Source organism: Caretta caretta, chromosome 24, assembly GCF_965140235.1.
Source record: "Caretta caretta isolate rCarCar2 chromosome 24, rCarCar1.hap1, whole genome shotgun sequence".
Classification (NCBI taxonomy): Eukaryota; Metazoa; Chordata; order Testudines; family Cheloniidae; genus Caretta; species Caretta caretta.
Window position 1 is genome coordinate 8,279,299 of NC_134229.1, and position 25,229 is coordinate 8,304,527.

Genomic DNA, 25,229 nt, shown 5'->3' on the forward strand with positions numbered 1-25,229 from the left:
GGGAATCCCGAAAGCCAGGGCCAAGGCGTGACTGTGTTTCTGAGTGAAGTGTGTGGCAGAGAAAACAGGAAGCCGGTGAGGCAGTGGCTGGTCCTTGAAGCAGGGGAAGTGGCGGCGGGGGGGGGAGGGGGGGGCATGTTGCTGCGGCAACCCACATGCCAAGTGTGGTTCCTGGCAGCTGCCCGTCGGTGTTTTGCAGCAACCCAGGCTGCTCTGAGTCAATGGAAAAGCTGAGCTGGGCCTGGAGGCCGGGGGAGGGTTTGTCGGTGTCATTAACGGCCCTGGTCACTTCCCCTGGATGCTGGCCCAGCACACTAGAGAGCAGGTCGGGGCTCAAATTCTTGCTGGGGCCTCATATTCCCCCATCCTGGGGTTCCTGCCCATGAGAGAGGCTGGGAGCCAGAGACTGCAAGCTCCTTCACGGTGGGGACCGTCTTTTTGCTCTCTTTTTCTGCAGCACCTAGCACATCTAGGTACAACTGCGATACAGAGGATGCCTTTGGATCCCTCAGTGCTGCCTCCCTAGTTGGCGAGGGGGGGGGGGAATTTTGGCTATTGCCTGGCACTCCTTGTCCTTTTGCCCTTTTCCTGCTTCCCCTCCCCAACAAAAGGCTGAAGGAGCTGCTGCTGCAGCGTGCTCAGAATGAGCCAGTTGGGAATGAGGCCCCCAGGAATCTTGCCGGGAACAGAGGGGGGCATTGTTCCGTACTGGAGTGGGGAATCTGAGGCACAGAGACTCACCGAAGGTCATCGAGTGAGTCAGCAGCAGAGCCAGGAATAGGACGCAGGAGTCCCTCTGTCTCAGATAACTAGCCCCTGCGACCGGCGGGGGGACCTTTTTCTCAGGTCCCTAGGACATGGCTGCTTGTCTCCTCCCACTGTGCCTAGGATCTAATACCAGGACCGGTAACCTTGCTGTAGAGTTACCTACAGCTGCAGCCCCCAGTTTTGCCCTGAGCTTGGGGGGCCAGTTGGGATCCAGGGGTTTTACCGGAAGCTGATGCTGTCCTTGGAGGACGTTTCATTATGATGGAGCCCTGTGCCTGGGCCCACCTGCCTCGGCCCAGATACAGCAGCCGGCAAACTGGGGGTAACAGAGAGCAATCACCCCCATACACACACGGCCTCTTCTGCCACTCCAGAGCATTGTTTGCAGGGGCGGAACAATGGGCACTAGGACCCAGCGAATTCTCACCAGGTGGAGTCAGGAGGTGCGAATGCAGACAAACCAGTTTGGGATGAGCAGTACAGGGGCCATAACTGGTGTCCTAGAGCCACAGGAGGGAAAATCCATTGGGGATTTGGCTCCCCAAGAAGGAGGGAAAAACCCGGCTAACTTCAGTGTTTTCTGAGGGCTGGAACAATGGGTTCCTACGTCTATGATGAGAAACTCCAGCCTCAAAGGTGAGTAGCCCAGCTGGGTGTCTTTGACCCCACTCAGGCCGGATTCTGATCTCCATTAATCCAGATCAGTCATTCTCGCGTATCCCTGCTGGGGGTACACACAGGTCTTCCAGGGGGTACATCAACTCATCTCAATATTTGCCTAGTCTTGCAACAAGCTGCACAAAAAGCAACTAGCAAAATCCGTACAAACTACAATTTCATACAATGACTTGTTTATCTTGCTCTGTATACTATACACTGAAATGTAAGTGTGATATTTCTATTCCAATTGATTTATTTCATAAGTACATGGTAAAAACGAGAGTCAGTCAGCAATTTTGCAGTAACAGTGAGCTGTGACACTTGTGTGTTTCTATGTCCGCTGTTGCAAGCAAGTAGTTTTAAGTGAGGTGAAACTTAGGGGTACGCAAGACAAATCAGACTCCTGAAAGGGGTACAATAGTCAGGAAAGGTTGAGAGCCACTGATCCAGAGCGACTCCACTCCAGTTTAAATGAGATCCGGAGTGTCCGACGCTGTTTGAATCTAGCTTGGGAGATTCAGGTTCCCAGTTCACTGCATTGGCTGGGCCAATGAGATAGGCAGCTTCAGGATTCTCTCCTGAGTGTACCTGGTGGTGCCCATCGGTGTGGTGTCTAAACACGGTGGAACCAGCAAACACTGTTTGGGATTGTTGCGGGAGGCATCTGGAGAATCAGGCATGTGTTGTCCTTGCGATTTTATTGACTAAATCATACCGTGCCGGGCCTTTCAGACAGGCTGATAAATCCAGCTCAGAAAGTGGACGGTTTCTGAACGTGGGGCCCGATCCTGTAGTGATTCTGCCAAGTAGAGGGCCAGGTTTTTCAGTGCTTAGCACCCACAATTGGGACAAGACTTTCTGAAGATCTCATGGGAGTTGAGCTGAAATTCCAGCCCATAATACAGTGGAATGTGTGCTGCAGTAAGCTACTACTCCCCTAGTGTTTTCAGAATCAGGCTCAGAGACTGTCATGTAAACCTTACAAGACAGGGTCGGCCTCAGTCTGTTCTTACAGTAGCGAGCAGGGATTCCAATCCGGATTGGGACCCCGTTGTACTGGATGCTGTCACTGGAAGACACAGTCCCTGCCCCAAGGTGCTTACAATCCAGCAGCATACAACCAGGCATGGGAGAAAGATACACAGCCTGGATTTTCAAAAGTAACTAGTGATTTTTGGCTGCCACAACTTTGGGCAAAATTGTCAGTCAAAACTTTTTTTGTCCTGCTGTAAAACGCAGATTTGGCAGCCCCAAAATTTCAAAAAACAAATACTCCCTGAAAGTCAAAATGCAACTTTTTGATTTTCCAATTCAAAAAGACTTGTTGTTTTGACATTTTCTTTCAATTTACTTTTAAAAAAATGTAAAACGTTTTAAAAAATGCCCAAAATCCAAACAAAATGTTCCACTTGAGGTCGAATGAAACGTTTCATATGACCTGAAACTAGGTTTTTGTTTTTGTTTTTTTTACTTTTTGATTTGCCAAAAATTTTGGATTTGGGTTGAATGAAATTTTTTTTTTGCTGCTTTTTTGGAATTGCCAGCTATATGAGATGCTTGTAAGGGATGTGGGTGAAATCACAGGCCCCACTGAAATCACAGGCAAAATTCCATTGACTTGCAGGGGCCCAGGATTTTGCCCGTGGTGTTCAGACCGAATAGGGGTTCAGCAATTTCTGGAAATCAGGCCTCCTTAGTGTCTGTGGTTTGCAGTGTTGCCAATCCAAAGAGTTTTTTTTTTTTTTTTTTTTTTTTAAACTGAGTCATGCCTCAAAAAAATCAGTAATAATGAATTTTGGGTTCTTTGTCTTTGTCTTCTGGAGTTTGAGCCTTTAGGGGTCAAGTTTTGAACCACAATCACAAGGGCTGCATACTTCCTTGTTTTCTTTAAATGAAAGTTGAGATTCTGACACGACTCCAGGAGCTGGGACTTTTAGGAGTGACTCCCCCCCCCCCCCCCCACCTCTCCAAATAGCATGAGAATCCTAATTTTATTGGCAGCCCAAAATCACTAGTTACTGTTGAAAATTGAGGCCCCATATATCCCTGGTTTCAATTCTACCCTTACTTAGATTGGGAACTCAGAGGGATTGGGAACTCAGAGGGATGACTGTCTCTTTGTTCTTTCAGAGAGGCAGCCGTGTTAGTCTGTATCAGCAAAAACAACAAGGAGTCCTTGTGGCACCTTAGAGACTAACACATTTATTTGGGCAAAAGCTTTCGTGGACTAGAACCCACTTCATCAGATGCATGGAGTGGAAAATACTTGATAAGGCAACTCCTGTCTTTTCATGTGCTGTGTATTTATACCTGCTGCTGTATTTTCATTCCATGCATCTGATGAAATGGGTTCTAACCCGCGAAAGTTTATGCCCAGATAAATTTGTTAGTCTCTAAGGTGCCACAAGGACTCCTTGTTGTTTGTTCTTTGTTTGTACAGTGCCTAGCACAATGACATTTTGGCTCATGACATTACCACTATATAAATAATAACAATAATACCCTGACTTTTATTAGCTGGCTAATTATTTTACACCTCTCAGAAGAAGTGGGTCTTGAGGAGGGATTTGAGGGGAGGGGGAGGCAGGCTGGTGGGTAAGATGGGGCTAGAGCTCTATGATGGGGAAAAGCTGCATGAAAGATGATTCCTAAGGAGAGAAATGATGTTTTGAAACACTGTCAGTTTCCAGCAGCCAGGGGTCAGATCTTGAGCTGATTTCACAGGGGTTGGCACCAATGGAATGATCAGGATTTAGACAGCTGTAAATTCTATTATTATTTGTGTTGCGGTCGCCCTGATCTTGACCAGGAGCCCAGTGCGCTAGGCGCTGTACAAACAGAACAGCAAGACAGTCCCTTCCCCAATATGCTTTATAACAACATGTGGATTTTGCTGAACGCTGCTTATACATCCCACTCAATGGTCACAAACGCTAAATGATCGTTGCCACTTAAAGATTTTGAATCCAATTAAATATTTCCCTTTGCCCTCCCTCTGGCTGGCTTGTCAGTTTAGACCGGACACTCTTCAGGGTGGGGATGGTGTGTCTCATTATTTAGAGGAAGGTCTCTGGCCTGTGCTATGCAGGATGATCGTGGCGTCCCTTCTGGGCGTAGAATCGATGGATTCGGGTTAGCAGGGCATTCTGGAGCTGGAAAGGGCTCCGTTACTGCTCCTGGTGGGGCGAAACCAGTTGAGAGCCCGTGTTAAGGTTCAGAAGGCAGGTGAGGCATAATCACTGGAGAATTACACAGGGAGTCGCTCCAGCTTGCCAGGCTGCTTCATGACTTGTTTGTTTTCTTTGGAGGAGGGTGGAGCAGAAAAAACACCCAAACTCGTGCTGTTGAACAGAGAGGGTGGATGTTTCATTGTCTCTGTGCCTCTGTCCGCTGAAGACAGGGCGAGGAGAAAGTGGTGGGACTTGATGCTCTGCCCACAACCCTGTGCTCCGCCCAAAATCCCCCTTTCCCCCTTTAAAATGAGCAGGAACGAAATAGCAAATGTTAACGACCACCATTAGGCTTCAGAGTCAGCATGTCACTCGGCAGTAAAGCGCTTTACTGAGGATTTCATAACTCGCCCTGCTGGAACTGCAGGTGCAGCTTTGCCAAGCGGGAGGTGATTTTGTGGGAGCTGGATTTTAAACCAGAATGCCGGAAATCACACCCGCCGGGGGATTTTATAGCCCATGTGAAAGATAGCGCCTCCATCAGGACCTAGCGCCAGCAGCTCACAAGGGGAGAGTACACCCTGTTGCATTGCGGACACCACTTCCTGTAACAGCCTGAGCAGGGAGGCAGTGTGGCCTAGTGGACAGAACAGCGGACTGGCACTCAGGAGACCAGCATTGCTTTGAGACCTACTGAGAAAAAAGGTAGGTAGGCATTACTATTAGGCTGCTTCTTAGGTCTCCCCTCCAAATATTGACCAGGTCTGACCCTGCATAGTTGCTTACAGGATGGGGGACTCTATCCTGGGAAGCAGCAAATCTGCAGGAGATTTGAGAGTCGTGGTGGATAATCAGCTGCACATGAACTCCCAGTGCAACATTGTGGCCAAGAGGGCTTATGCGATCCTGCGATGCAGAAAGAGGGGAATCTTGAGGAGGAGCAGAGAGGTGATTTTGTATTTGGCACTGGTGAGATCCAGTTCTGGTGCCCACAATTCAAGGATGTTGATAAATTGGAGAGGGGTCAGTGAAGAGCCACGAGACTGATTAAAGGTTAGAAAACCTGCCTTACCGTGAGAGACGCAAGGAGCTCGATCTGTTTAGCTTAACAAAGAGAAGGTTAAGGGGTGCCTTATAGGTATAAGTAACTACATGAGGAACAAATATTTACTAGTGGTCTCTTCCATCTAGTAGAGAAAGGGGTAACAGGATCCAACAGCTGGAAGTTGACACTAGACAAATTCAGCCAGAAAATAAGGGGTGAGTTTTTAACAGTGAGCGCAATTAACCATTAGAACAACTTACTAAGGATCATGGTGGATTCTCCACTGACAAGTTTTTAAATCCAGTTTGGAGGTTGTTCTCCAAGATCTGCTCCAGAAATGATTTGGCAGAGGTCTCTGGCCTGTGCGATCCAGGAGGTCAGACCAGATGGTCACAACGGTCCCTTGTGGCTTTGGAATCTCTGATGAGTGCACGTTTGATGGCAACACAATAACAAAGAAGCCAGGAGAAACCGTGGGCAGCACCCCCTCCCCGCAGCCCCAGCCGTGTTTGAGACCATCCCGCTGCCTCACCCCATCTGTATGCACCACACAGTTCTGGCCCCACGGGGTCCCGCTAACCGAGTCGTGTGCCAGCCTGTCTGGGAGCTCCCGGCCCAGGGCAGGTTGGAGCAGCAGGGCGTGTGCCTGGAAGCCACAGATCACCGGGAAGGAATGTGTTGGCAGCACGGAAGGTGTTGTTATGCTCATTAAGATGCTAATCACGTTGTCCTGATGAGAGAGGCCAGCTGGGCAGGGGAAAAAGAACAGGAGGACTTGTGGCCCCTTAGAGACTAACTAATTTATTAGAGCATAAGCTTTCGTGGGCTACAGCCCACCTCATCGGATGCATAGAATGGAACATATAGTAATATATATATATATATATATACACATACAGATAAGTTGGAAGTTACCATACAAACTGTGAGAGGCTAATTAGTTAAGATGAGCTATTATCAGCAGGAGAAAAAAACTTTTGTAGTGATGATGAAGATGGCCCATTTAGACAGTTGACAAGAAGGTGCGAGGACACTTAACATGGGGAAATAGATTCAATATGTGAATGACCCAGCCACTCCCAGGCTCTATTCAAACCCAAGTTAATGATATCTAGTTTGCATATTAATTCCAGCTCAGCGGTTTCTTGATAGAGTCTGTTTTTGAAGCTTTTCTGTTGCAAAATTGCCACCCTTAAATCTTTTACTGAGTGGCCAGAGAGGTTGAAGTGTTCTCCTACCGGTTTTTGAATGTTATGATTCCTGATGTCAGATTTGTGTCCATTTATTCTTTTACGTAGAGACTGTCTGGTTTGACCAATGTATATGGCAGAGGGGCATTGCTGGCACAGGATGGCATATATCACATTGGTAGATGTGCAGGTGACTAATGTGATTAGATCCTATGATGGTGTCACTTGAATAAATATGTGGACAGAGTTGGCATCGGGCTTTGTTGCAAGGACAGGTTCCTGGGTTCGTGTTTTTAGTGTGTGGTTTGTGGTTGCTGGTGAGTGTTTGCTTCAGGTTGGGGGGCTGTCTGTAAGCGACAGTGTGTGTGTGTGTGTGTATATATATACAATAGATATAGATCGATATATCTATCTTCTTACTATATGTTCCATTCTATGCATCCGATGAAGTGGGCCGTAGCTCACGAAAGCTTATGCTCTAATAAATTTGTTAGTCTCTAAGGTGCCACAAGTACTCCTGTTCTTTTTGCAGGTACAGACTAACTTGGCTGCTGCTCTGAAACCTGTCATTGGGCAGGGGAAGACACCCCAATCCCTGCAGGAGGGTACCCCTGGTTCTTAGTGTCACATCACTGCTTCCTCCTCTCCCTTCTGCTGACACCGATGTTTTTTTACCCATGCCCCTACACTGCTTACGTCCCCACAGGCCTGGTCTGCTGGCTTCATCCAGCCCAGCTGTTCTGTGCTTCAGGGCACAGGCACCAGGGTCCGGAGGGAACTGAATCCCTTTCCCACTGCAACACGGCAGAAGTTATTGGAGACAGACTAGAGGGAGCAGGGTCTTAGCTGGTGCAGCCAGAGCTAAGGCCCTGTCTACACTGTGGGTGCTACATCTTCACAGCTAGGGCCCTGTAGTGCGGCCACTTCCTACAGCAACAGAAGTGAGCATTTCATTGCTGTTGGATCTCCCCAAGCAGTCTGTCGTCAGACTAACCGCATCTACCGCAGGGGTTAGACTGGCACAGCAACAGCGCTTGGGGGTGTGGATGTGTCACCCCCCTCCGCCCTGTAGCTATGTAGAACCGAATGTTAAGGGTAGTCCAGGGAGTCACCTGTGGGATGATCTGGGCGCCCGCAGGACCGGGATAGAACCCAGGAAGCTGGGGGGGGGGCCCAACGAAATGAATAGGTGGCAGGTTTCCAACAAACGTAAGGAAGTTCTTCACACAACGCACGGTCAGCCTGTGACCCAGGCAGAGTGTGGATGAAAATCTGGTAAACTTTCAATTTCCGTTCTGCAGGAAATTCCTTTCAAAATTTTCTTCCATCGCAAATTGACAGGAAGAGTTGAAATTCCGAATGCTGCATTTTGACTTTTGTATTAATGGTGGAATTAATTTGCATCGCAGCCAATCACCGTACAATCTTGAGCTTTGGAAGAAGGCTATAAAAGTCGCCGGTCCGGAATAGAGAAGTGGCAAGACAGAAGAAGATACAATATCATCAATAGGATATAAAATAACATAAACGTCAGAATGATCGAGTGAAAACAAAGTGCTTTGACCTTATTGAAAGGAAACATTTGGATCATTATCCACGGATACATTCTCAGGAGCCATTTTGATTTTGTTCAGTCAGGATTTTCCGATCGGAAACGGTCGGAAAATTTTCAACCAGCGCTTGAGCGACGTATTAGCTCTACCGACCTCAACAAAGCTGCTCCCACTGATGCTCAAAGAGAATCCCCCTCCCTTTCCTCCTTCTGCCTGCAAAGAAGTTGTACGGCAGGCCCCTCTGAGGGTGATTGGAGCATCACCAGCCCCAGCTGTTCAAACATACGGAGTCAGGCCCTAAAAAAACCATGAGATTCTATTAAAAAATGAATCTTGAGTTCTTTTTTCTTTGCTGTTTGGCTTCTGAGCCTTTAGGGTTGCGCTCGGGTCCTGTTCTCAAGTTTTTTTTTCTGCAGCCACGAGGCTAGAAATGTACTTTTAGCTTGAAGAAGAATCGCAAGAGTTGTCGATGCTTGATTGTTTTCTATATGACCGTAACGCCTCGGCTAGGGCCCCGTTGTGCTGGGCGCTGCCCAGACACAGCCCCTGCACCAAAGAGCTTACAGCCTGAATACACAGGAGGGACAAAAGAGGAGCGGGAAATGGTTTGCCCAAAGTCACACAACAGATCAGAGCTGGGATTAGAACCCAGACCTCCTGCCTCACTGCATCTGAACATACTGCATTGGACAGAAAATCAATCCCATGCTCTGTCTCAGAGGTGGGCAAACCACGGCCTGCTGGCCACATCTGGCCCGCAGGACCCTCCTGCCCGGCCCCTGAGCTCCTGGCCCGGGAGGCTCGCCCCCAGCCCCTCCCCTGCTGTTCCCCCTCCCCTGCAGCCTCAGCTCTCTGTGCTGCTGGCACAATGCTCTGGGCGGCGAGCTCTGGCCGGGCAGCGCAGCTGCAGAGCCACGGCCTGACCCAGTGCTCTGTGCGGTGCGGTGCGTGGCTGGCTCCAGCCGGGCGGCGCGGCTGCCTGTCCTGGTGCTCTGGGTGGCGCGGCCGTAGCGCTGCCAGCCACCAGTGCTCCGGGCAGCGCGGTAAGGGGGCGTTGGACAGGGGGCAGGGGAGATAGGGGTGGGGGTCAGGGGGGTTGGATGGGGCAAGGGTCTGAGGGCGGGGTTGGATGGGGCAGTGGGGGGCGGTCAGGGGAAGGGGTTCCGGGGTCGGTCAGGGAGAAGGGGTGGTTGGATGGGGCAGAGGTTCAGCGGGAGCAGTCAGGAAGGAGGTGGGGGGTTGGATGGGGCGGCGGGGGGCAGTCGGGGGCAGTCAGGAGTAGGGGTTCCGGTGGTGGTCAGGGGACAGGGAGAAGGGGTGGTTGGATGGGGCAGGGATCCCAGGGGGGCAGTGAGGAAGGAGAGGGGGGTTGGATGGGGTGGGGGGGCAGGGGTCCTGGGGGGGGCAGTCAGGGAGAAGGGGTGGTTGGATGGGGCAGGGGTTCTGCGGGGGGGCAGTCAGGAATGAGAGGAGGGGTTGGATGGGGCGGCAGAGGGGCAGGGAGTCCAGGGCCGGTCAGGGGACAGGGAGTAGGGCTGGTGGTGGTGGATGGGGCAGGAGTCCCGGGGGGGCTGTCGGGACGGGGTGGGGGTTGGATGGGGCAGGAGTCCTGCAGGGGGGGGCCATCAGGGGGCAAGAAGTGGGGGGTGGGGGCATGAGGGGCGGGGGCTGAGCTATGCCAGGCTGTTTGGGGATGCACAGCTTCCCCTGATCGGCCCTCCATACAATTTCAGAAACCCGATGTGGCCCTCGGGCAAGAAGTTTGCCCGCCCCTGCTCTATCTGTTAGACCACGCTGCCGGCTGGCAATGCCCCCTCGCTGCACTACCATTAGCTTGAACCCACTTAGCTGGTGTGAGGAGGCGAGACCGCTGGAAGCGCGTCCCAGCCCGAAGGCACTCTCCCGCGTCTCTTAGAGGAGAGAGTTTGCCTTCTTGTGTCACCCCGAGCGGGGAGCTGGGCTGGCGAACGCAGCACCCGTTCTGTGCCTAGCAATGAAGCGCCCAGGAGGCAGGGCCGGCTGCAGCATCGAGTTGTTAAAGATCCCGCCTATTTATCTTGCAGAGCAAACCAAGCAGGGTCAATCTCCGTCTGCTACTACTGGCTAGGCCGGCTGGTGGCGAGCATCGAATGGTCCACGTAAGAGCAGCTAGGCCAGGGGCGGTTTCTCCAGGTCCGTGCCTTTAGTTCTGAAGGGCCTGGATTCGAAACTCACTGGGGACCCGGCTGCAGGGTGTCATTACCAAACCGGTGCTCTAAAGCCCGTCTGCTGCACGGAGCACGTTTGCAGAGGTGCCATGGGGAGTCAGGCACCAAAATGGTACCGAAAGCTGATGGGAACCGGCCGCCTAACGCCTTCAAAACCCCCGGCCGCGGTGAGTTAATTCAGAAGCCCCTTGGCAAGGAAGAGAAGCGGATTCATCTCCCCCTGCCCGCCCGTGCCAATCCACCTTTGCTCCTTGTTTTCTAATGGGGTCTCCTACTGTTGACAAAAGATTCCTAGTCCCCGCTCCCAAAGTGGGCCCAAAGTGACACCTGTTTTCTAACTTCCCCTGCTTGCTGGATTTAAGTTTCTTTAGAGACGCAGAGTGGCTGGGTGCTGCGTTGGCTCTCCGGGCTTGTGTAAACAGGACCAGCCCTGCGCTGGACTACAGGGCTTGCTAGGGTGGCGCTGGGTTGATTTTCTTGGGCGTGCCAGCGAGTGCCGCCAGGTACAGGGCTGATATCCGCTGGCTCAAGAAAGGGAAAGCTGCCGGCTCTAAGCAGCTGCTCCGATGTTTTCCTTCTTTGCAACGGGCCCAAGTGGCAGTGGGGCCCGCTGGACGCGTTTGTAACTGAGCAGTGTTGAGAGGTAATTGCCAACTGCCTCAAGAGGCCGGGGGGGCAGTTACGGGATCCCCTACACGCCAGCGGAGGTGATTTTAGCCTGGCGCTAGCTGGAGATGGACGCTCAAACAGGTGGAGCTGTGATCACCCTGTATGTTTCAACACAGGGCTTCCGCCTTGGGGCAGGCTCGGGGCAAGGGGACGTGGGCCAGGCACAGCATGGACTCTGCCAGCCAGGCTGTCATGGAAAGGGTGGTTGAGTGGCTGCCTCCTGCTGGCGTCTTGGTTCCTCCGCAGCTGCAGTGGGGGTGTAAGTCGGGCTTTGGGGGACAGCATGGGTGGGGGAGGGGGATGGTGGCCATGCCGCAGGCTCAGCGCTCTTGCATCCAGGAGAACTCAGCACCCTCTGGGGTTCAGGGGGGTGGGATCCGAATGTGAACCCGGGTTCCAGTCTCGGGGCTTGAGTCCATCTCCTGGGCGCCGTAGGCTGGGGAAGAGCAGAGCTGAGCTCTCTGCGCGGGCACTCTGCCATCCCGTTCCCACCTTGCCATGGTAGCAACGGGGTGGCGGGGATCTTAGGTGATGGGGAATAGGAGGGGAATCAGGAGGGGCTGGGTCATGGACGATGGATGTGGAGGCAGGACCTGAGTGACAGAAGGTGGGGGGGGTCCGGCAATGGGGTTGGGTGGGGGTGGGTGTTAGAGGGAAAAAGAGGAGGAGATGGAGACATGGGTGACGGGGGGGAAGGGGGTATGGGAAGGGGGTATGGGAAGGGGGGAGGTGAGGTGTGAGTCCGGTGGGGAGGCAGGGCCCAGGTGGCAGGAGGTGGGGGTCAGGTGACAGGCTTGGGGCAGGGAGGTGGGGCCTGGGTGCCCAGGTGGGGGGATGGGGCCTGGGTGCCCAGGCTGGGGGAGGTGGCCGCGGGACAATCTTCTCTCTTGCAGTGAGGTCCCTCACAGGAGCTGGAAGAACGGGGGACCCCCCTTTGGTCTGGCACCAAGAATGCCGTCTGGGGTCCATATTGGGCCATGCCAGACCAAGCCTGGAGGGGAGCCGAGCGGTGGCAGAGGGTGCCCTCGCTGAGGGATGGGCATGCCCCGCCCACCCGCAGCAGGGTCAAAGCAGGGAGCAGCTGCCCTGTGGTCCTGGCGGTGCTGGGTTTGGTACTGGTCCCTCTGGGCAGGAGGCTGTGTGGGGGCATCCAGGGGCTCTGGGGAAAGACCCACAGCCCAGGGAAGGCCTCCCAGCAGCAGGGCCAGATACCTCAGCCCTGCCCTGTGGGGACCCGCCTCGAGGCGTAAGACAGGAGCCCCTTCCCTCCTGGGGCTCTGTGCCCAGGCTGCCAGTGAGGGAGCCCTGATGTTAGCGCCAGCTGGGGCAGGGACATCTGGGACACAAGGCTGAGCCCCAGCAAACTCATTCCATGTGGGAGGTGGTAACAGCTCCTGGTTTCTAGGAGCCCGGCTGGGTCTGAGCCGTGGATGGGCTCCATTCACAGCCTGGGGGGCCTGGCCCTGGGAAGGCTGCAATCTGGGTTCAGGCCAAACCTCCTGCTGAGGACGGAACTGCCCTTGGGGTCGTCTCTGTTTAGATGCGTTCTCCTGGCCAATCATAGACTGGCCCGAACCCAGTTCCTCCAGCCCACGCTCTCCTCTGTTGGCATTGTAGCGACCAGAAGGATCCGGAGAAGCAGGCCGTGGCCAAGCAGCGGGAGGGAGCCGTATCCATCCAGGACATGGAGCTGAAGGAGGAGTGGCAAGACGAGGAGTTCCCGGGGTGAGAGATGCAGCGGGAGGGGGGGGGTTCTGGCTGGGATCCTCACCGCATCTCCTGTCGCCCCATCCCGGGGGCAATGGGAGGTGACACACACGGCCCCGGCCCCGCTCACATCACTGCCCCTGGGGGACCCCAAAGGGCTGGCGCCAGCATGGTGAATTTGAGCTGCACTGTCAGTAGGATGGGGGCGTCCTTGGTGATCAGTGGTTCAGTCTGCGGTGTGGGGAGGGACTAGAAAATCCAGAACGGGTGTCAGTCTGATGAGGCAGCTGGCGCCAGGGAGCTCAGGGCTCAGCCAAGGGGTTCGACATATGGAAGGGGTCAACCGCCCCCTTCCAGCCAGTGTCTTTCAAGAAGCCACATGACTGGTAGAGGCAGCGTGGACCAGCAGATAGCCCCCTCGCCTGGCGGTCTCAGGACTTCTGGGTTCTGTGGCTGACTCAGGGCAAGGAATGCACTAATTTAGTGGATAGAATGGGGGACGGGCAACCAGGACTCCGGGCTTCTGTGCCCAGCTCTGCTAGTGACCCGGGGAGAGTTGCTTCCTGTCTCTGTGCCTCAGTTTCTCCTCCTGTAGAATAGGGATTGATGGACAAAATGACTAGCAAACAGTTGGCCATAAAGAGGAAGCAAAGTCTATATTTAACCCCCGCAGTGGAAAGCACCCGGCACAGACACTCTGAGCACACGCAAAGCACAATTGGTGTCTGTGACTGGATCCATCAGGCGGCAGGGGTTGTATTCCCATCTCCTTCCAACAGGCAGCTGTTGCTAGCGGTCACATGCAGAACGGTGCACAGTTCTGCTGTTTACCCAGCGGGGAGTGTCGTGGGGGAGGAGGGAGGGAAGGGGAGAGGGCAGAAAAGGAACCGCGTTGTAAATGACAGGAGGTGGGGTTTGAGAGCCAGGACGAAGCCTTCTGGGGGACCTGGGTTCAAATCCTCAGGTGAAATGAGTTGGGTGGTCTCAGTTGGCCCACTACATTGTGCGGCTGTCTGGTCCGGCTCGTCCTAGAGGTGAGAGGTCAGAGGGCCATCGGCAGAGCTGTGTGTGTGAGGAGCCAAGGCCTGGACTAGCAAGTGGGGGGGCTGTGGGTTGGCCCTGAGGGGCACGGGCAGCCCAGGACTGGAATAGCGGGGACAGCAGGGCAGGGTTTCAGCAGCAGAGCCTCCTGTATGTGAAACTTGCTCCACAGCTGACTCTCCTGTAGGTAGCTCTGGCGCTAGGCCAGTGTCATTATTTCCATTTAACAGATGGGGAAATTGAGGCACAATGTGATGCCATAACATTCACTCGAGGGCACAATCCCCACCCTGGCTCTAGCCACTCGCCTCCCCTCCCAGAGCCAGGAATGGAACCCGTGAGCCCTGACTCCCCACCCCCCTCTTCTAACCATTAGATCACACTCCCTTCCCAGAGATGGGGATAGAACCCAGGACTCCTAGCCCCCTCTCCCACCGGAACATAGCAGTTCAGAGCTGGGAGAGATGCTCTAGCCCAGCGTTTCTCAACCTTTTTGATACCAGGGACCGGCGCCAGTCCACGGACCGGTCATTGAGAAACACTAGCCGTCCCTGCCCCGACCCCGTGAGTGTCTCATCCTCCCCTGTCTTGCAGGCCTCTCCCGGAGGAGGTCTCTGAGGAGGACCTTGAAGACTCCGGCGGGGAGCCCAGCCCAGGTAAGGCCATGCCCGGAGGGGGGCGGGTGAAGGTAGGAGGGCAAGACCCCAAGAACACCAGCCGGGAAGGCTCTGGGTGTGAGCACGCTGGGGGTGCTGAAGGGCAAGGGCTGCGTCCCCCCGGATCTCCAGTCCCACAAACACCCCCGGGGCACAGCTGACCTGGGTGGGAAGGTTTTGTCCACTCGGCCCCAATCCAGCTATCGGTGCATAAGCAGCGGTGTTTTCTGGACCATACGTTTTCCTTCCCTCCCCTCCCTATTTTCTGTTTCACATCCTTTCTCTCTTGCTCTTGTTTGCCTTGATCCTTCCACCCCCCCACCCCCAGTCGCCCCCAACACCCTGGAGCTTTGTGGGAAGCGGCATATGAAGAAGCGGCTGCCGGCGCCAGATCTCAGCCTGTCTTTGGACCGGGCCGAGGGCTCGGTGCTGTCGGGCGACTACCCGGACCGCACGCCGGACGGCAGCCTGGACATCAACGTGGACGAGCTGGAGACGCCGTCCGAGAGTGAGCTGCTGGATGGGCCTGAGGGCGGCCATGACTTCGACTGGGAAGGTGGGGCTGGAGAGAGGATGCGCCCGTGGCTGGGTTGGGCTGGGCTGAGCATCAGGGCAGGGGAGGGTTGAGTGGGGGGCAGGTCTGGTTGAGATGTGGGGGTGGGTGGGAAGCAGGCCTGGCTGGGGCTCGTAATGGCGGGGGGCATAGACAAAGCTGAGGTGGTGGGTTGGGATCGGCAGGGGGAGTTGAAGTGGTGGGTCAGGAAGGGCGAGTGAAAATGGGGGGCAGGCTTGGTGTGGGGCTGGGACTGGCTGGAGATTTGGAAGGGCGGTTCCAGGGAAGTTGAGTGTGATGGGTTCGGTCACAGGGACCCCCTTGGGACTATCACCTGATGTGCTGAACCTACCTCTGAGTCCATTTTCCCTGCCAGCTTGGGACTCCAGAACCCTGCCTTGTTGAGCCAGACACACTAGCCTGCTGCAACCCAGACCCAGGGTCTGGACCACGCCCCCAAGAACTGCAGGCTTTAAGTGAAAACAGATTAGCAGGTTACCTGCCTCCAGCACCCAGACACCCAGCTCCCCGTGGGATCCAAACCCCAAATAAATACGTTTTACTCTGTATAAAGCTTATCCAGGGTAAATTCATAAACTGTCTGCCCTCTATAGCACTGATAGAGAGAGATGCACAACTGTTTTCTCCCCCATGTATTAATCACTTCCTCTGGGTTTATTAATAAACAAAAATGATTTTATTAAGTATAAAAAGTAGGATTTAAGTGGTTTCAAGTAATAACAGACAGAACAAAGAAAAGTTACCAAGCAATATAAAGTAAAAACACGCAAGTCTAAGCCTAATACATTAAGAAACTGAGTACAGGTAAATCCCACCCTCAGAGATGTTCCAATAAGCTTCTTTCACAGACTAGGCTCCTTCCTGATCTGGGCCCAATCCTTTCCCCGGAACAGTCCTTGTTAATTCCAGCAAACATCTTAGGTGGAAACTAGGGGTTTTCTCATGACTTGCCTCCCCCTTTTATAGCTTTGGCACAAGGCGGGAATCGTTTGCCTCTCTGGGTCCCCACCCCTCCTTCTAACTGGAAAAGTACCAGTTTTAAGATGGATTCCAATATAATGTGACCTGGTCACATGTCCTGTGAGACCTCATTCTTCATTTCCCACACAGGTACACAGGAAGGTTTGCAACTAAACAGAGCCATTTACAACCAATTGTCCTAGTTAATGGGAGCCATCAAGATTCTAAACCACCATTAATGGCCCACACTTTGCATAATTACAGTAGGACCTCAGAGTTATACTTCATATTTCTAGCTTCAGATACAAGAATGACACATGCATACAAATAGGAGGAATATATTCAGTAGGTTATAACCTTTGTTATGATACCTTATAAGAGACCTTTTGCATAAAGCATATTCCAGTTACATCATATTCATAGATAAGCTATTACCAGCAGGACAGTGGGGTGGGAGGAGGTATTTTTTCATGCTTTGTGTGTATATAAAAACATCTTCTACACTTTCCACAGTATGCATCCGATGAAGTGAGCTGTAGCTCACGAAAGCTTATGCTCAAATAAATTGGTTAGTCTCTAAGGTGCCACAAGTACTCCTTTTCTTTTTGCGAATACAGACTAACACGGCTGTTACTCTGAAACCTATCATATTCACTGTCATAAGCATATTTCCATATGGAGTGCAATGTCACTTTGAATTTGGTTAGAGGTTGGGGTGAAGGGAGGGGGGCCTGAGGGGTGGGGTTAAAGGAAGGTGTGGGGTTTGGTTGGAGCTTTGATGGGAAGTATTGGGTAGGGGGTTGGGGTGGAGTGGTGAGGGATTGGTTGGTGAGTGAGGGGTTGGGGGGGTCGAGAGGTTGGTTGGTTGTTGGAGTTGGGGGATGGTGGGGGGGTGAGGGGTTGGTAGTGGTGGGGGGTTGAAGGGTTGGGAGGTCGAGGGTTGGTTGTGGCAAGGGGTTGGTTGGTTGGGATGAGGGGTCGGTTGGGGTGAGGGGTTGGGGGGTCAGGGGTGGTTGGTTGTGGTGAGGGCTTGGGGGGGTCAAGGGTGGATGTTTGGCTGGAAGGTTCCAAGGGAGCTGGGTTTGGGGGGAAGGTTTGGGAGGGGACTGGGGTCACTTTCGGGGGGGTGATTCTCCTTTCCTTGGCCTCATTTCCTCACACCCATTGATACCCATCTCATGGGCACCCTAGTGCCCCAAGAGGGCCGTACATTGCAGAACACAAGGCAGGGCCCAGGTGCTTTCTGGTTACTGGTAAAAGTTCAGAAAAGAGCCCAGGAGCCTTTCCTAATACACCTGCCCCGCCCTTGTCCCTTCTCTCCACAGATGAACTGCCCGGGGCCCGGCGCCTGGACAGCAGCCTGCTTGAGGAGAAACTCAGTGAGGGGCGCATGGTGGACGTTGAGGACAAGGACGGACGGAAGTGGAGGATTTTCCTGACGGACGAGCAGGAGCAGAAAGTGGATCTGAGCATCGTCGAGCCCTACAAGAGGGTCATCTCCCATGGAGGTAACGGGAGAGCTCATAGCCCTGGGGTCTGGTGCTTAGAATGGGAGGCAGCAGGACTCCTGGGTTCTATTCCCGGCTCTGGGAGGGAAACTTGGTGCAAGGGGGCTGGGATTCAGGACTCCTGCGTTCTCCTGGGAGTGGGGTCCCAGAGTTATGATTTACATGGTGCCCGTCAGTACCCCAGGCACTTTACAGGGCATAGCAAGCACAGCCAATCGGAGGAAGCTCCTGCCCCAAGAAATCCACGACCCCAGCCCTACGGGACCCCGGCGTCTAAGCCTGCTGTAGTAAACCCAGTTCCACACAGCCTGCGTGCCCAGAGGACCATGGGACGCTGTTCACAATGGCAGCCCCGTCTGTGTGGGTCAGGGGCCAAGCAAAGCTGCCAAACTGACCTGGTCTGGGCCAGTCCCAGAGCTTCCCTGTGGGGGAGGACAGGTGTGCCGAGGTGTAAGGTGGCGGGGCTAGGTGCCTGTTCCAGCTGGACCCACTCGCTCTGCTCTGCCGCTCCAGGGTACTACGGGGAAGGCCTCAATGCCATCATCCTCTTTGCCTCCTGCTACCTGCCCCACAGCAGCATCCCTGACTATCCGTACGTGATGGAGCACCTGTTCAGGTGAGCATGCTGCCCCCTGCTGGCTAGTGAACGAGCTGCAGGGGTAACAGCCTGGGACAGGGAATGGGCGGTGGGCTGGGGATGGCTCTGGCCCCCCTTCTGGAAAGTGACTCCGACGTAAAGCTGTGGTCACTGGAGGGGCAGAAGGGATGTTGCCTCTTTAAGCCATCTGCATGGGGTACGTTCCCAGGCTGGGCTCGGCTTCCCCCCACCTCAGACTCAATTCCTCTGGGACGCAGCGCAGCACAGAGGGGCAGGGGAGCCAGCATCAGATGCTCATTATATTCGGTCTGCCCTGGCAGCATAAAGGAGCCTTAAAGTGGGTGCAAACAGCCCCCTGAAACAGCCCCCTTCTGTGGACCTGGTGTAGGGGCCCTGTACCCTGCCCTGGCATAGCGGGCAGATTGGGCCTGTGGCCGCAGTGCAGTGCGCTCTGGCTATTCCCTGCTGCAGGTAGGATTCCCGCGGCTCCTGTAATTTACTCCATGGCACCAGAATATGGGGGAGCCCAAAGGTGGCATAAAACCACCCTAACCCTGAGGTCAGGGACCGAATACCTGGAAATCGGGACCCTACTGGTGAGAGCAGCAGGAATGGATAAACCCCTGAATAGCCTTGAAGTCCATTGGGGAGGTAGGGGGCAGCCCTCCTTTGCCCTGGGATTCTTGGAATCTCCCCATAAACATCAGGAGGTATTGGGATGCCATCACAGCTGTTTCTCTGGCCCTTTACTGTCCTGGTAAATTGACCCTTAAAGTGCCAAAACCCTCTTTTAAAATAAGCCTCTCTCTTATAACAGTCTCCTCCCCAGCCCTGCCTGGCTGCCTGCAGCGCTGCCAACGGGAACACGGGCTGTTCCCCTTCTGAACTCACTCAGTCTCTTCCGTTCCCAGACCATAAATGAGGACCGTCAGTGCACTAGTCAGGACTGGGAAGCTGCTGGCACAGGAAGGGTTAAATGCTACAGCAATGGGCACTTTGTGAATGCCTAATATAGAATATGGGCTAGTAGTTAGTGCTGGTGACTGGGCATCAGGACTCCTGGGTTCTCTGCCCAGCTCTGGGTGGGGAATGTGGCCTATTGGTTAGCGCAAGCAACAGGGGGTCAGGACTCCTGTGTTCTATTCCCGACTCATTGTGTAACCTTGGGCTAGTCACAGCCCTGCTCTGTGCCTCTGTTTCCCCATCTGTGAAATAGGGGTGGGGGATAAGAAAATTTACCTCACTGTTGGGGGGCGTGGGTGTGATGTGAAGCTCAATCCACGACTGTAGCATGGAAGCGCTTTGTGCCTAGAGGAGGGCTGGTTCCAGGCTGCAACGCTGGACCTCCTTTCTGCTCTCCTGGCAGGTACATCATTGGGACCCTGGAGGTGATGGTGGCAGAAAGCTACATACTGGTGTGTCTAAATGGTGCCACGCTCCGCAGCCAGATCCCGTCCTTCGGCTGGATAAAGCAATGCTACCGGACCATTGACCGGCGGTAAGACGCAGCAGGGGACCGAACTCCAGGGGGAACGCTGCTTCCCCAGCCCACAAAAGGGAAGGCACCCCTTCACTGTTAGCCCCATCCCTCTTCCGTTCCCCCCTTACTCTAGCTGCTGGTGAGCCAGGACTACATCAGGAACTTGCTGAAGAGCTGGGAACAGAACACACGAATCCTAATTCCCAACCACCCTGCTCTCATCACTAGATGCCCCCCCCCCCCCCCAGGGTGGGGAATAGAACTCAGGAGTCCAGACCCCAGGAGTCCTAAATACCTTCGCTCCCGGAGCCGGGAATAGAACCCAGGAGTTTTCACACTGAGTCATCTGCATTAACTCACAGACTCCACTCCCCATCCAGAGCTGCTTTGTTGCCCATATGGAAGACTCGAGACTGGGTGGGTTCCCTGTTCAGTTCAGCGGTGGCTCTGGCTGGCTGCAATTTCAACTCCTTTCCCCCACACACACCCCCGATCCCAGCCAGAATCTGTACCCGAGTCACTGGCAACAGGGAAACAGCTGCTTCCTACCTGGCTTGCACGGCACGAAGGCCAGTGAGGCTGACACTGTGATACAGACTGGGCCATAAAAAAAATCCCAGCCTGGGTGAGGATGGAAACTGCAGCCTCCCTCGGAGGGGCTGGGAGAAGGGACTGCGCTGGGCTGTGGTGAGTATAAAGGGAGGGTTCTCTCACGAGGCTGCTGGACAGAAGCAGACCCTATGGCTGTCTCTGGCACCCCAGCTCCCAGCCTCTGGGCTCCCAGCCTCTGGGCTTTGTAAGCAGAGGATTTAATCTGGAATAAAGTGATTTTTTATTCCAGAATGGAGTGTCCATATGCGGAGTTACCCTGGTCAGTTTCCCCACGTAGACAAGCCCTTAGCTACCTCTAAAAGAAAGAGCTCCTGGACTTCAGAGGCCCTGCCTTGGACCTGGGGCCCATCCAGAAACCTCCTACTGGCTCCTGATGGTTAGATGTTGGCTCATGCCTCGAATCAGGATGGTTTATAGCCCTTCCAAGCCCCACTTTTTTTAAAGCTAGGATTTTCAAAGGCATGCAGCTCCGGTTGAACCCTAGCGGGATTCCTTGACTCCCATTAGCCTCCTTCAATGCCGGCCTCAGCACTGATGACTGTAACAAGGGAGTCTTGTTGGCCAGATCAACGTCAGGCCCTATTTTCAATCCTGCTGAACTCTTGGCTTCAGGGATATCTTGTGTCAGTGAGTTCCACCGGCTAATCGATACCTCGTGTCCTGTGTTCTTTGCATTGTTTCAGGCTCCGTAAGAACCTGAAGGCCATGATTATTGTCCATCCCACCTGGTACGTCAAGGCGCTGATGACCGTTATCCGCCCCTTCCTCAGGTAGTGTGGGCTGGACTCTTTACTTGGCCTGTGGGAGGCTACCAACAGAGGGGTGTGTGTGCGTCTACATGTGTGCGAGCAGGTTGGCGGCCACCCAGCCTGCAGTATCAGAACACCCCTGGAGATGGTGCCCAGACTGCTCATGGGCCCGGTGGGCTGCATGTTGTTAGCGTCAGACCATCCATGAGCCTCACCAGGCTCCAGCGTCTGCAAGGCCAACTGCTACCCTAAGGGGGCGCCAGGAATAGCCAGTGTCTGGTGCGTCCCCTTGCTCTGCAGTACCTGAGCGCGTTAACCCCTCGCTGGCTGGAGAGGCTCGAGCCCGCCTCCCCCACAGACTGTTCCATGCGAAGAGCTTTTTACGCCTTCAGCAATATTTCCTCCCCGAGCCTGGGCCTCCTCGCGGCGGCTAGCAATGCAGGCCAGGCCTCTGCAGCCCAGAGAGGGGTGCTGTTAGCTACATGGGTGCATGGGGCAGGGCAGCATGGAGCAAGATTCTAGCTCAGGATTTCTTGGATGCCCTTCACCAGCATTCCCTAGGTGCCCAGATACCGTGACAACGGGCACCGTGTAAAGACCTGGATTTCGCCTGCCAGCTGCAGCCTTGTCATAGTGGTTCCCTCTCCCCACTACCCAAGAAACTCAGGAAGCAGCTCTGCAGTCTGGGGAAGGGTTAAGCCCTTAAACCAGACTGGCCCATCGAGCAAAGTGGGGTGCCAAACACAAGCCAGCCTGACACATGCTGTTCAGCAGAGGGCAGTGTTGTACATTACAGGTACCAGTTCGTATTACAGTCCCTCCAGAACAGCAGCAGGATGGGGTGTGGCTGAGAGTGCAGGACTAACAACTGGGAGTCAGATACAGGCCCCCTGCCATACAGCTGCGGGGGATGGATACATGCTAGCTGCAGAATTCAAGTCAATGATTTCATGATTCAGGGGCCCAATGTGAGGCATCTGAAAGGAGCCTGTGTTTTTTCAGAATGCACCAAGCACATGCCAACTCTCTCCATGTTTGATGTTTGTCTTAAAGCCCCAGCTCCCAGAGTTAGGTGATGACGGGAAAAATCTTGGCTTTCGTTGAAAAAAAGAAAGGCGTTTCTTGCCCTCGTGGCTGTAGAGGAAAGCTTGGCATGTGACCCAGTGCATAATAAAGGCTCGAAGACCAGACAACAAATAAAAGGGAACTTGTTTGGCTTAAAAATCATGAGATTTTTTTTAAAAAAACCCACAATCTCTTGATTTATTTGACATGTGACTCTGGAATGCTTGGAGTTGGCAACGCTGCCCCAACCCTCTGAAAATCAGGCCCCTTTCAGGTGTGTCAAGTGGGGTCCCCAGAGACAGACACCTCAAATTACTAGTCAGTTTCAAAAGTCCTGACCTTAACCTATCTGTGTGCGTGAGAGTCCTGACCAAAACCTGTTTGTGTGTGAGCGTGCGCTGTTTGCGTCAAGCGTGAAGAAAATACAAAAACCCATGTGCCTTCCCGCACAGAGCATTTTCGGTCAAGCTGGGGTGTCCGGCTTTCAAAGGCTTGATTAATTCACGGATCCGAATGCCCTTCTCAAAGGTCTTTGCAGGCTTCTGCTGCAGTCTCCTCACTCTCTCTCGCCCTGAAAGCTTTACTGAGTCTGTGATGGGAGCAGTGCTGCGAGGGGGTATTTAACATTTCCTCCGAACGCCTAGCCGTAACGCACCGCATGGAGACCCTTCCCTTGTAGCGTGTGAAACGTTGAATGCGACACATAAAAGTGCTGGCCTGGCTCATGAAGGCTTGGGGATGAGATAAGTGGGCCAGATTCTTGCCTGGTGTAAACTGGCATAGTTCCATGAGCTTACACCCATTTGCGCCACACCAGAGTGCCTTTTGCCCACAGATTGCTGGTTCCAATCCCGCTTGGGATCAACTGGCTGTTTGTTGGCCTGTGTGCAGTCAGCTGATAGGACTCAGCACTTGGACTGTCTAACTGGTGCTAAAGTATCAGCCGTGGCAGCAGACAGGCCTGGGAGACTCCATAGACGAGCTACAGCGTATCTTCCCCCAAACCCACGGAGCTTCCCCCCAGCATGCATGGGGTTGTGCAAAGGGGGAATCTCATGTTTCAGGGCTTGAGCTGATGGCCTGCAGGGGTCATTCTGGCCAGATGCATTCTGGGCAATGTTCCCTCTAATTTTTGACAGGCCACGTGCGCAAAAAATTTCTTCTGTGCAAATTTTTGTGCACGCGTTGTTTTGCCGTGTGCACGGGGTTTAGGATCTGTGTGCACACGCACAACTTAGAGGGAACAGTGATTTTTTTTTTTCTGCCACAGCAGAGATTGGCCACAGCTGGAGACAGGACACTGGACAGGCACTGTGCATGGGTGGGTCACTAGTTAGATGTAAGTCACGTTGCTTAACACGTTCGTGGAAGGTGCCTCGGTGCTGGGGGCGGGCTAGGAACCTGGGTAGAACAGGCCAGACTAGAGGGCTGTCATCCTGGTGCCCTGCAAGATGCCCTGATGGGAAAACAACTGTTCATGTGATCTGAATAACCTATCCCCCCCTTCTGCCTCCTCTCCCAGCTCCAAGTTTGGCAGGAAAGTGCAGTTCGTGGACAGCCTGTGGGAGCTGTCGCAACAGATTCCTCTTGAGCAAGTGCACATCCCCGACTGCATCCGACAGTGAGTTGAGCATCCTTTCCTCCTCGTCTCGATGGCTGGCGCCTCTCGTGCTGTTTGTGGGGTGCGGCAGGTTCGACTAGGCTGGGATCCATCCGCCTCCAGGGCAGTGAGGACTAAGTGGAAGCCTTTGAATCCCCCCCCCGGCCTCGTCACCTTCTTCCCCTTTTTATTTCTCCACACCCTAATTTTTGTCATCTCCTGCCCCCCCCCCGGGAGGGGGGGCTATTAACCCTTCATACGTAGGCAGGTCAGTGTTATTGCCCCCTTATACAGGGAAGGGAAGGGAGTTAGGAATAGAACCCAGGTGTCCTGGCTCCCAGTGCTACACCGGGAGCGGGCTTGCGCTGGTGTAGCTGCCCCAGTTCAGACCAGTCGTGTTGATGCCTGCGCCGGCAACTTGCACTGGTGTACATCACCCCCGTGCAAAACCACGTTGGTGCAGACAAGGCCAGAGATTGCAAAGCAAAGTCGTCCCTGTTCCCCTTTTGAGCCAACCTCTCATCTCGGGTCCAGGTCCCATTTTGTGTTGCAGGCCCAAGAGACCTGGCATGACTTTACCCCACCACTGCCCCTGCTGCATTCTGTGCCACTCCAAGAGCCAGAACACCCCCTTGGTGTAACACAGAGCGCCCTGGCCCATCCCAGCTGCCTACGCGGGGTCACTAGGGTACACTGTGCCTACCTTGGGGGGAATTCTCCCCTGGCCCAGGGGCTGAAGCAGAGGACAAAATCTGGGCCAATGGCCACATCAGTGCCTTTATTTCTTCTCTTTTCTCCCCTAGGCTGGATCACAGCTGGAACAGCCCCAGGGACACACAGCGGTGATGCCAGCGGGAGGCTGCACAGCAGCAGACCCCAGCGCTAATAGGGGCAGTCACGCTGCATAGCTCTGTTACTTCTTCCCACCAGTGTTCCTTTAAAGGAGAAACCGAAGCGACCGGGTTTGGGAAAGGCGCTTGCCGCCAGGGCTTTGTAAATAGGTCCAGCTTAAATGGATGCTTAAACATTGGGGGGGGGGGGGTTTCTCAGGTTAGGCCGGCTTAAATGGAGGACTTGGCTTACACAGGTTTTTATGTGAGTGCTGTTAGCAGTTAGAAACGGAGCATATGCGTTCTTGGGCTCAGTCCAGGGGTTCTCTGGCCTGTGAGACAGGAGGTCAAACCACATGATCTAACCGCCCCTTGTGGTCTTGCAATCCCTCAACTACAAGGCAATTGGATAGTTCCGCAGCCTGAGCCCGCTGACCCAGACCAGCTGCAGGGTTTTTATCGCAATGTAGACGTACTCCTGTGGACCTAAAACCAGAGTGGCTGTTGGTCTCACTCGGACTGATCCCAGTTGGCTTTATGGATGGAAACAAGTTTTTTCACCTGCACACCTGCTACAGCTACAGGAG

The 25,229-nt window shown here is 53.9% G+C and overlaps 1 protein-coding gene across 1 annotated transcript; it reads left to right on the plus strand.

The window, feature by feature from the left end:
* Nucleotides 1-584: 584 nt before the first annotated feature.
* On the plus strand, nucleotides 585-24,848 carry BNIPL (BCL2 interacting protein like). Its single transcript, XM_048828728.2, has 10 exons — nucleotides 585-1,404; nucleotides 12,880-12,987; nucleotides 14,605-14,666; nucleotides 14,995-15,222; nucleotides 17,526-17,708; nucleotides 18,222-18,324; nucleotides 19,673-19,804; nucleotides 21,082-21,168; nucleotides 23,735-23,833; nucleotides 24,616-24,848. Exons 1-10 carry the CDS (start codon nucleotides 1,364-1,366, stop codon nucleotides 24,656-24,658), a joined length of 1,086 nt encoding a protein of 361 aa, XP_048684685.2. The 5' UTR covers nucleotides 585-1,363; the 3' UTR covers nucleotides 24,659-24,848.
* The last annotated feature ends 381 nt before the right edge of the window (nucleotides 24,849-25,229 follow it).

Bases quoted from the DNA above. Each gene is read 5' to 3' on its own strand.
- BNIPL (XM_048828728.2), top strand. From the start codon at position 1,364: ATGGGTTCCTACGTCTATGATGAGAAACTCCAGCCTCAAAG. The intron at 15,223-17,525 runs GTGGGGCTGGAG...TTCTCTCCACAG, and splicing joins CCATGACTTCGACTGGGAAG to ATGAACTGCCCGGGGCCCGG. The intron at 23,834-24,615 runs GTGAGTTGAGCA...TTTCTCCCCTAG, and splicing joins ATCCCCGACTGCATCCGACA to GCTGGATCACAGCTGGAACA.